Source organism: Corvus brachyrhynchos, unplaced genomic scaffold (genome assembly GCF_000691975.1).
Source record: "Corvus brachyrhynchos isolate BGI_N302 unplaced genomic scaffold, ASM69197v1 scaffold21, whole genome shotgun sequence".
In the NCBI taxonomy this organism is placed as follows: domain Eukaryota; kingdom Metazoa; phylum Chordata; class Aves; order Passeriformes; family Corvidae; genus Corvus; species Corvus brachyrhynchos.
The window spans coordinates 5,688,017-5,698,362 of NW_008236924.1; the positions used below are offsets into that span (position 1 = coordinate 5,688,017).

A 10,346-nucleotide genomic window follows, 5' to 3' on the forward strand; every position below is an offset into this window, starting at 1 on the left:
TCAGGTGACCTCAGCCTTTCATCCTCCCCAGCCAAACCCCCAGGAACTGGAGGATTCCCTACCTGCAGGTCGAAGAACTTGCTGTACCGCCGGTAAATGACCTCCGTGGCTCCATTGGACCAGGTGACCTTGATGATGTAGACCTGGAAGGGACAGAGGGACAAATCAGAGAGAGGGGACCCAAAAAGCCCCCCCACAACCCAAAAAGCCGCCAGTGCAGCCCCCACGGCTGGGTGACAACACTTCAGATCACTTCAGCAACACCACAACATAGGCAAGCCTAAATTATTGAGCCCCACTGCTGCAGCTTAACCAAATGGTTATTTCTAGTGGTGAACTGAGCTCTGTGGCCCCAAAGAGGGGCACACATTGAACGTGAAATGACATTTCAGTGTAAAAACACAGCACAGAGCCCTCCAGACACAGGAGCTAAGAACTAAACCTTGGATATCCCACCTACAGTTGCAGGTGTTGAGATCCCAGGGCAGCACCTGCACCAGCCTGGCCCCTGGGACTGGGACTGCAGGAGCTCAAGCCCCCAGGGTTTGAAACTCCACCTGTTTTGCCATGAGCAGCTCCGAGGTTTGGGTTTCTTACACTTGCTGGGGTGCAAATCACCCTCCTGATCCTTAAAATACCCCACAATCAGCCCTATTCATTGCAGGTTATTCACAGACCCCCATGTCCAGGCTTTAACTGGTGATGAGTGCAAAACAAAACACCAAACCCAGCCCATTTCGGCATTAATTCTTCCTTGAAAGACAACAAGCAAATCACAGAATGAGGCAATTACTGCTCTGATGTCCTCCCTTGTTTTTCACGGAGAGCAGAGATAACCCTTGGTGAGGTGCCAGTGCAACACCCAAGCCATACAGATCTCAAATTGATAACAGACTGGCTGAGCAGAACCACCGGGATTTTTTTTTTTTCTCCTAACTCGTGTGCGTATTTCCACCAGAAATTCAAGTATCAGTTCCCTGAAGAAGGACCAAAACATGCAGAAGCCCAGGTGAAGGGACCTGCTGGAACTTCTGCTGGCAGAATCAAGCATGAAGGCTCTTAAATGCTGATGGTTTAGTATTGAAAACAGAATCCCGCAGGAGTTCCACAAGGTTTTTCCCACAGAGATGCCCATTTTCCCAGGTTCTGGAAATGTGACCAACATCCTAAACCCATATCCAAACTCCAACACCAGGAATCTCACGTGGATAGCTCAGCACTCAATTATTTGAGTTTATCAAACCTGCTCCAGTCCTGTACTGAAAATCTACCTCAAATCTCGCTCTGCTGTTCAGAGGGCGGACGCAGCCTGAGCCACCGAGGTGAGGACACTCCTGAGGGGTGACAAACTCTTCCCAGTGGAATCACTTCCAAATTAAGGCAGAAAACGAGGCAGCGAGAGGGATCAAGTTCTTATTGCCAAAATAAAGAACCAACTTCCTTACTTTCAAACCAGTAATTCAAGGCCCACTTTTGTTGAACTCGGGTTGGGTTGAAAGGGAGCTTAAAGATCATTTAAATTACACCCCCTGCCATGGGCAGGGACACCTTCCACTGTCCCAGGTGGCTCCAAGCACCAGTGTCCAACCTGGCACTGCCAGGGATCCAGGGGCAGCCACAGCTGCTCTGGGCACCCTGTGGTGCTTCTTCGTCACCACCTCACAGGGGAGAATCGCTTCCCAATATCCCATCTAAACCCACTCTCTCAGCCTGAAGCCATTCCCTGCTCTGCTTTCCTTCACAAACTCTGATTTTGAGACGAAGGACCTGCACTTCCTCCGTATGAACACAGGGAACACAGATGGATTCTCCAAGGCAACATCTGCTCCAGCTGGGGAGGCCTGGAAGGACCACGCTGTGCTCCAGGGGAGGCAGCACCCCACCAGAAAACCAAGGGTTAACCCGATGTTAACACACGTTCAAACTCCTTTACCCTCTCCCCAGGACTTGCTGCTGGGCCAGCATGAGCTCATGTGGGCTGGAAGCTCAGCTGATATCCCAGTTTTCTTACCAGTCCACAGCACTCCTCGGGGTTATATCACCGCTGGCCGCCTGCCTGGAGAGAGCCTTCCACTGGGGCAGCAGGAGGAGCCAACTTTTCCTCCTTGTTTATTCCTATCCTGCCTTTATTTGGAGTCAACAGCTTATTAGACTGGGATTTTAATCAGGATATGGATATACTCGAGCCAAAATAATTCAGAGCTCTTCAGGGTAACAAAGCCACGAGGTCCGAGGGCACCCCAGGCTTCCTTGTGCCCTTTGCAGCAGAGGGAAGGAGCGTTTCTCCTCAGGGCTGAGCTCACTGGTGTTTTGCTGGAAGGCACATCTCCCAGGAGTCAGGAGAGCAGTTTCTTGCACAGCCCTTTCCAGCAGCAGAGAGGTCTCCAGGGTTATCTCCTCAACCGACTTATGGAAGGCAGAGAAGATGGGGAAGCCCACGGGAACGGGAGCTCCTCAGTATCCATAAAACCTGGGGAAAGCCAACTTCCTCTCTGCTTGTGGATATTCCTCGTCCTTCCAACAGCCCCACCCCACCAGATCTTGGTCTCTGCCACTACCTGATCCAGTCCCCTGCTGGCCCAGGAATAAAACACCCACTGGAAAATACAACTCTGGTGCTCTCCTCACCCAACAACGACGGTGCAGGTTTGGAAAGGGATGAACAGTGCCCTCAGCCACCCAGCGAGGGCTTCCAGAGGGACTGGACATGAGGCACCAAGCTCCTACAGACCCACAAATCCCTTCCTCAGGTGCTTTTGGAATGATCCAACTTCCAGCGATCAAGACAGCTTTAAAGCCATTGCACTTGGTCCGAAGTTTCCCCTCCTGGCCTGGCACTGCACCGTGTCCTGCCAGGAGCAGCCACCACGAAGCAGCTACCTCAATAGCCCAAATTTTTTCCCAGTAGGAGCCACCCCATCGGCTGCCCCCTCAGCCCCCTGCCCTGCAGAGGCTGCTCCGAGGAGAGGCTTTTTCCCAGCCCGTGTGGGGGTGAGGACATGTGGAAGCAGTTATTGCACGGGTCTTCTCCAGCTCTGACCTCCACGGCCCTTCAGAGACATCGCACGGAGAAACCACCACAGCGCTTTTCCGTGGAGAGGGGATCTCCCCGGGCTGCAGCTGGCACAGCTCTGGGGTGTGCCCCCACAGGGATGGCGACTGGCACTTGGATCCTGCTCCAGGGATTCCTGAGGGATGGGGGAGCCGAGGGGATGGCAGGGAGGGGTGGCCGGATCCAGGCAGGGGGCTCAAGGCCCCTGGCCAAAATCAACAGCCGAGCTGTCCAAATCCCAAATATCCAAATATCTACAGCCCTCCCCGGGCCAGCTGTGCGGTCTGCAGCAGGGAAGGGAAGGAGCTGAGTCGGTGAGAGCCAGGAATGGTGGCTCCCCTTCCTCCCTCCCTCTGGAAAGGACACCTGACCCTTCTCCCAGCCCTGAGAGCCTCCAGTCCTGGGAGGTACAGAAGCCACAGGGACAATTTTTGAGGTGCAGGTGGATCTTGTTTCATGCCAGGTCAGAGGAGCCTTTCTCATGACCACCAAACCCTCTCCATGCTCCCGTCCCTTGGAGGGCAGAAATGGAACAGATCCTTCACAGAAAATGGAAACTTGCAGATGCACAAGGCCGAATACAACAGACTCCACTGGGATTGGGCTCCCAGACTCCTTGGGATTCCCAAACTCCCTATGTTACAAGGAAATGGTCACAAACCAACTACTTAAAAATGACCACTTGAGAAGTGTGACATCAGGACCACCAACCACTGCTCAAGGTTCTCCCCAGTCACACTAAATGCCCTAAATGGAAATAAAATGTGGAAAGAGTCCCTGGGGATCCCCGGGGCGCCTTCCCAGTGGGCACCACAAGCTTGGTCCCCTCCATCATCTCCCAGCATCTGTCACTGCTGTCCCCTCCCCAGCAGCTCTCTCAGAGGGAGAAGGGGCCAGTGGGAAATGGGGCTGAAAACCTTTGGATGGGAAGTGTCAGAAAAACGACAGTTTGCTACACGAAATGCGAACGGCACCTGGCCAACCGTGACAGAGCTGTCAGGGGGAGCTCCCGGGGGGAACACGCTGGCAGCTCATGGCAGGAGAGAGCCACGGGGAGATCCAGGACATCCCTCCTGGGCAGGAGGGCAGCCCAGGCAGGACGGGAACTCCTGGGAGGCTTCAGGAGCCAGCTCAGACACATCCAGAGCCATGGGAGTCACGGGGACAGAGGGGATGAGAAGCCAGTGCGAAAAGGGCAGCCAGAGATTTCATCTTTTTCTCTTTCTTTTCCTCTTGAAGAAATGAAGCAGCAAGCCCTGGGAGCAGTCAGCCACCAAAAGGGTTTTTCCAGGGGCTGCTGGAGAGCCCTGGTGCTGCACACAGCAGTGGCTCCTGGCGACTTCCACTGCTCAAAGGGAGCCAGGGCTCCAGAGCCATTCCCAAATCCTTGGTCTTGCTCTTCCCGAAAAGGCACAAAGTCCCACACAACAGCATGGGGAGGGAGAGGAGCTGATTCAAACTGCTGACTTGAGGCAAGGAAATTAAGAACAGATACTGGAAAAAAAAATAAAACAACAGAACCAGTTTCCCGTTCTTAAACACGAGGCCGTGTGACCTCGCAGAAGAATCACTTCTGGACTCCTTGCATAAACACACCAGGACAAGCTGGGAAGCAGCCTGGGCTGCTTAAATGGGAGCAGGAAAAAGGCAGAGTGAAGGTGAGGAAAACCTAGAGCTGCAGCTTCAGCTTCTCTCCTCCTACAGGAGTGTCCCAAAGTTTTGCACGGAGATTTATTTGCACGGCATCCTGGCTGGGGGACACACACAGAAAGCCCACAAAGAGATGGCAGCTGCCTGAGAACTCTGCCTGGCACCCAGCTGAACCAGGCAGCAAGGCCACCCCAAGCTCAGCACCATCCAGCTCTGCCAGGCGGAGCCCAGGAGCAGCTCAGCCATGCCAAGGGCGGCTCTCCCGGCACAGCACAGCCTTCCCTGGGGGCTCTGCAGCGATCCTGGCGCTTCCCTGGCATCCCTGTGCCCAGAGCTCCTGCGCACAGACATGGGCAGGGTGGAAAGAAATGCCACGGTCACTTGCAAAGACACCTCCACGGGAATGCAGGGACACCAGAGAAGGTCCCCAGCCTCCAGCAGAGCTCCTGCAGCAGCTCCAGACATAACAGCCTCCAGCGGGGGCAGAGCTGTCTGCAGAGCTGTTTCCAAAGGCTTGGAGCCTGTGTGGTCTCGGGTCCAGGGAGACTCTGCACAATAAACCTCTCTGTGGAAAACTCCACATATTTAAAGCATCTTTCACCAGCAAAGGGAAAAAGCGTCAGTCAAAAGCATCAGGCTTTTGATATCACCCACGATACCCCGACCCTGAAACGAGGGGAGATGTGAGAGCCTCACCCTCCCTTTGCCCACTGCACGAGAAACCCAAAGGGGCAGAGAAAGCAAAGGAGCTGAGCAATCCAGCCAGGCCAGAGCGGGTTTAATATAGAAAAGGGAGTGGGAAATTGTAAGAGGAAAAGAAAAAAAAAAAAAAAGGAGGGAGGTGGCTGGAAACAAAGAAAGTTCTTGGCACCACGCTGCTGTGCTTGGCCCCTCTCCATCAGCCTTCGCTGCCGCAGGCTGCAGGGCTGGGGAGGGGAGATGGGGGCTCCCGTGCCATGGGATGCCAAAGCTTGGAGCAGGAGAGGGAGAGCCAGCCCCCAGCTCAGCGAGCAGACAGCTTGTGAGCCCCTCACTGCTGCTTTGTGGCTGGGGAACTGGGAGAAGGGTGATGCTGGCTGAGCCCGCCCTGGGGAAGGCACGGAGAAGGCACTGCAGCTACCGGGCACCAGGGATGCTGCCACGGGCCCTGTGGCAAAGGGGAGGCAGAAGCAGCAAGGCAGAGCTGCAGGGGGCTGGGTGACTGGGATGGAGCAGCACCAGGGCAGGCAAACCTTCACCACCACCCAAACCAGCCTGACCCAGGACTGCAAAGCAGCCGCCTCCCCTCGCTCCAGTTGATCCCTTTGATTTGTACCCTCTTCCCACCCACTGCTGTACAGCCTGACCGGGCACAGCACGGCCTGAGCACACCGCCAGCACTGCTGGGATGGAAAGGGCACACACACAAGGCTGTGCCAAAGGCAGGGACCCCAAGGACAACCCAGCAGGGCCGGCTCAGACCCCTCAGTCACAACAAAAGCACCTGCCCCCGGTCACAGCGAAGGTCACACGTATGGATTCTTCTGTTTCCTATTTCCCACTGCGGCATGAAACAGCCGGAAGACAGAGATACCCTCCAAAGCTGAGCTGCGGGGGAGCAAGGTCAGAGAGCTGGGGGCAGGCAGAGGCCAGGGATGGCCCCAGTGCTGAGGCTCACTGCTGGAATCAAGTGTGAGCATCAGCTTCCCACACGGAGCTGCTCCCACCTCAGCAGACATGGGCCAGGCAGGATTTGGCCCTTCCACATTCAAGATTTTCAACAGCCTTGAGTAACGTGACTGGGGAAGAAAAACAAAGGAGAATTTGAGTTGGAGTGCTGGTTTTCATCCACAAAGCTAAGAGTGCTCCATTAAACCCCAACTCTGCCGAGGTGAGGAGAAAAGACTGGTGAGCTCTGGGGAGAAGAGCAGGGCCAGGCACGAGGACAGGGCAAAATTCCTACCACACTCCCTGCCTGTGGCCTGCCTCGCTGGGACAGCATCATGCAGCTGACAGGAAACGGGATGAGGCAAGGCACAACCACAGGATACAGCAGCAAAACACCACTAAGGATGCTGAGAAAGCCCTCAAACCTTTAGAGGCCACCAAGAGTCAGACTGCAGCTTCCCCCTGGCTCTCTTTCATTCCTAGTTTGGTTATCTGGGGACACGACACTGCATGGATTTCACACTACTCATGCCAACCTCCTCCTGCCTCATTCAGCTCCTCCGGCTGCCCACAGGACATTCCCACCATACCAAGGGCATGGTCACCCTTCCCGTGGAGACAGCACAGGGGGAGTCATCCCCTGGTGCCCCTTTGAAGCCAGAATGATTCAGAAGGGCAGAAATAACACCGAAAATCCAGGGGAATAACTCAGCTGTACCAGGTGACACCGTGCCAGGTGCCCACCGAGCTCTGCTCCAGCTGGGCAACCAGGGCACCACAAAACACAGCCCATGGGGCACGAGTTCCTCAGAAACACCTTCAGCTCTACAAATATAAGGCACCAAGGAACTACTGAGGCTGTAGATTGGCAGCTCTGTCCTCTTGTCATTCAAACACTCCATAATCGGTTCCAGATAAGAAATGGGGCTGGGCTGGATGAGGAATGAAACCACAAACGGCCCCACCGTGACAAGGAACAGAAAACCCTAACCCTAACCTCCCATCACAGCACAGATTCCACATCAAAAATGTAACACCTTCACTTTTTGAATGTGGTTCTCCTCAAATTTGTTTTAAAATACCTGTAGATTCCATCAACCAGATTCCACCACACACTGTTAATTACTTTCACAACGAAGCTGCCACAAATGAGGTCTTCACCTTGTTGGAAGTTTTGCCATCTTGTTCACTGGGCTTGCAAAATAAATGCTGCACACTTCTTTTAAATTTCCCCTTTTCATGGATACATGGAGGCTGGGAGTGAGAACATAACCCAGCTTTCCCAATAAATGAACCCACCCAAACAGCATGCTGCTCTCTCTTTCCTACTGAATGGATATGTTGGATTTTGGATGGTGCTCCAGAACAACTATTTAAACCTGTGTGACCATGGAAATGTTCCTGGTAGGCAGAAATGTAGACGGGATTCAAAGGCATTGCTATTAACACATACAAACACACACATTGCAGCTGTATCAGAACAAAATATCCTGAAGCTTGCCCAAGGGAAAGAAAACCACCCAAATCTGGATTTAGTAGGAAAAAGCTTTATTTTAGGGCTTCTACTCGAGAATAACAAACACAACACTATAAAAAGGTCCCGCGTGAAGTCCTTTAAAGGAAAATCCAGTCTGTGTCAACTATGGCTTTGTTTTGGGTCTTTTCTGAATAAACATTCATTTATCAGAGACTTGGCCAGACCAGAGAAATGACAGTCTGCTACTCTGTCTCTCACAATGATTATTTTTAAACTTTACTCTTGGACTTTGCCTTCTCAGATTTGCAGGATGGCCCCGGAGGCCGCGCTGGCAGCATCCCTGAACTGTGATCACTTCACACAGGATTGGATGGGAAACTTTACTGAAAACATTACCTCAGCCACTGCCTGAAGGATGGAGTCGCCTTTTTCCTTGGATAATGGGCTGCAAAGAGCCAGAGCATCCTGCAACAAACACCTGCACAAGGATTTCTCACTGCCTCGGGTAATGCCCATGAAAAAAAGCTTTAAAACACAAGTGGAGTTAGAGGGCACAAGGCTGTGCTTGGGTCCCCAGCTGAACCCCAGCTCAGCACCTGTAGCCAGCTACCCAAATCCTGCCCAGCACCTTGCTGGGTCCTTGCCCTGCCGTTTGGGGAAATATTGTGCCTCCTGCTTCATAGCAGAGCTGCAAAAAAACAGCTTTTTGTCTCAGGCAATGCAATTCTTTTTGTATCAATTACCCAGGTGAAAGGCAAACCACAGCAGCCTGAATAGAGCCAGCTCTCCCCACTGCAGGTGCAACAAGGACGTTGAAACACTGGCTCGATCTCACTTTTCTGGGAAAGTGGAATTCATAACTTTGTTCTGTGGCCTCACACGAGCGACACAAGCGCACCTTTGTCCAGCAAAGAGAAGCCTCCACCTGATGCAGAGGAGCCTGAGCAGGGCAGGTCACCACAGGAGCAACAGGAGGAAAAGCCAGCGTGCTCCTCCAGCCTCCCCAGGGACAGGAGAGCTGCCTCAGGGACAGAGCAGAGCACATCTGTGCTCACAGGAAGAAGGCAGAGGGCAAAGGTTTTACATGGACACTTGGTGGTGGCCTCGGATTCACACTGTGCCACCAGCCGCTGCCTACAGATGATTCAGCCATGATTTGCTGCCTCTCTCTCTCTTCGCAGGAGGAGGAAGGGGGGAAAAAAAAAAAAAGGTTTTGGTTTCATATAATTAACTGGCTTTGTGAATCTGCCTGGTTCTATTGATTCCTCCAGCAAGGCGAGCGCTCCCATCACTCCAGCGCTGCTCGGGGGATGCAGCTGCCTGCAGGCTGCCGGCCCCTCCCTGGGCTCAGCCCTCTGCGAGCCACGCTGGCTCCCGCTGCTGGAATTCGGTCCAAGACAAGTCCAGGGAAAGGCTGGAGGCAGAGGGATCCGCTGAGGAGGCCGAACGGCCGGGCTGCACAGCTGTCACGGACCGTGAGCAGCCGCCTTCTCCCACCGCTCCCGGAGCTCCGGTGTCCCCACCCATGGCCCCGCCATCCAGCTCTCTGCTCAGAAAACATCGCTGTCCCAGTTTTCCAGCCTCACAGGGATTATTTGTGCTATGCCCAACTCCACCCGACTTCTCCATGACGGGCGGAGGGCGAGCAGGGACAGCGCACAAAGCAGGTCGTGTGCGGCACTCGGGGTGCGTGGCCCAGCCGTGGGGACACCGCTGCTGAGGCGCACAGGAGGGGCCGAAGCGAGAGCAGAGGAGCTGCCACAGACCATCCCAGCCCGGCCTCGTTACGGGACCTGACGGCGAAGCCCCGGATCCGCCAAGACAAACAGCAGCGCACAAAGCTCCGCACGTACGCGCTGCTCCGGAGCGGGGGGCACGGCACAGCCGCGATGAGTAAGGCCGGGATGGACACGGCAGGAAAAGGGCACATCTGGAGCCGGCGCCAGGCTCAGCCAGGGCTGATAAAGCTCCAGGCCAGGGCAGCAGGAAGAAGGGGTGATAAGGAGGTGGGTGGCAGCAGCCACGCCGCATCCCTGATGTAAGGAGAGACCCCTCTGCCCTCCCCTCCTGGAGCTGGCTGCCCTCGGCTTTCCTCCAATTGTTGCTCAATGCCACAGGCCAGCCGAGGGGACCTGGAGAAGCCCTTGATCTCCCAAGAGCTCTGAAAGCCTGGCTCTTCTGACAACAGACTCCAGGCAGAGCAAACACCAAATCCGCACAACCCAAATGTGCCACGAACAGTGTGTCACTGGGTCACCCTGGTCTAAGGCAAAACGGGAGGGAAGAACATTTTGGTCTTTGTTTTACGGCTGTTACCAAGATCCACCCACAAGCTCTCCACGGGTGCCTGGAAACACACCAAAGTTTAAATCATAAAAAAAAAAAAATAGCCAAACCCACAACAGTTTGGAAGATGCCCCGGAGCACGCAGGAAGGCGCTGGGCAGGAGGGAGGGGACACGAGGGATCCTTCCTAGGGACCGAGCACTACCCAGGGAGCAGAAAGCAAGAGCCGGGTGGT

At 54.4% G+C, this 10,346-nt stretch overlaps 1 protein-coding gene across 1 annotated transcript in view; it reads right to left on the bottom strand.

Annotated features, from left to right (window-relative positions):
* Window positions 1–10,346, bottom strand: part of SH3PXD2B (SH3 and PX domains 2B) — a 64,772-nt gene that overhangs the window by 49,990 nt on the left and 4,436 nt on the right. Inside the window, exon 2 of the mRNA XM_017728055.1 lies at window positions 63–229. Coding sequence (XP_017583544.1) covers window positions 63–229 — 167 coding nt within the window. The remainder of the gene's footprint in view (window positions 1–62; window positions 230–10,346) is intronic.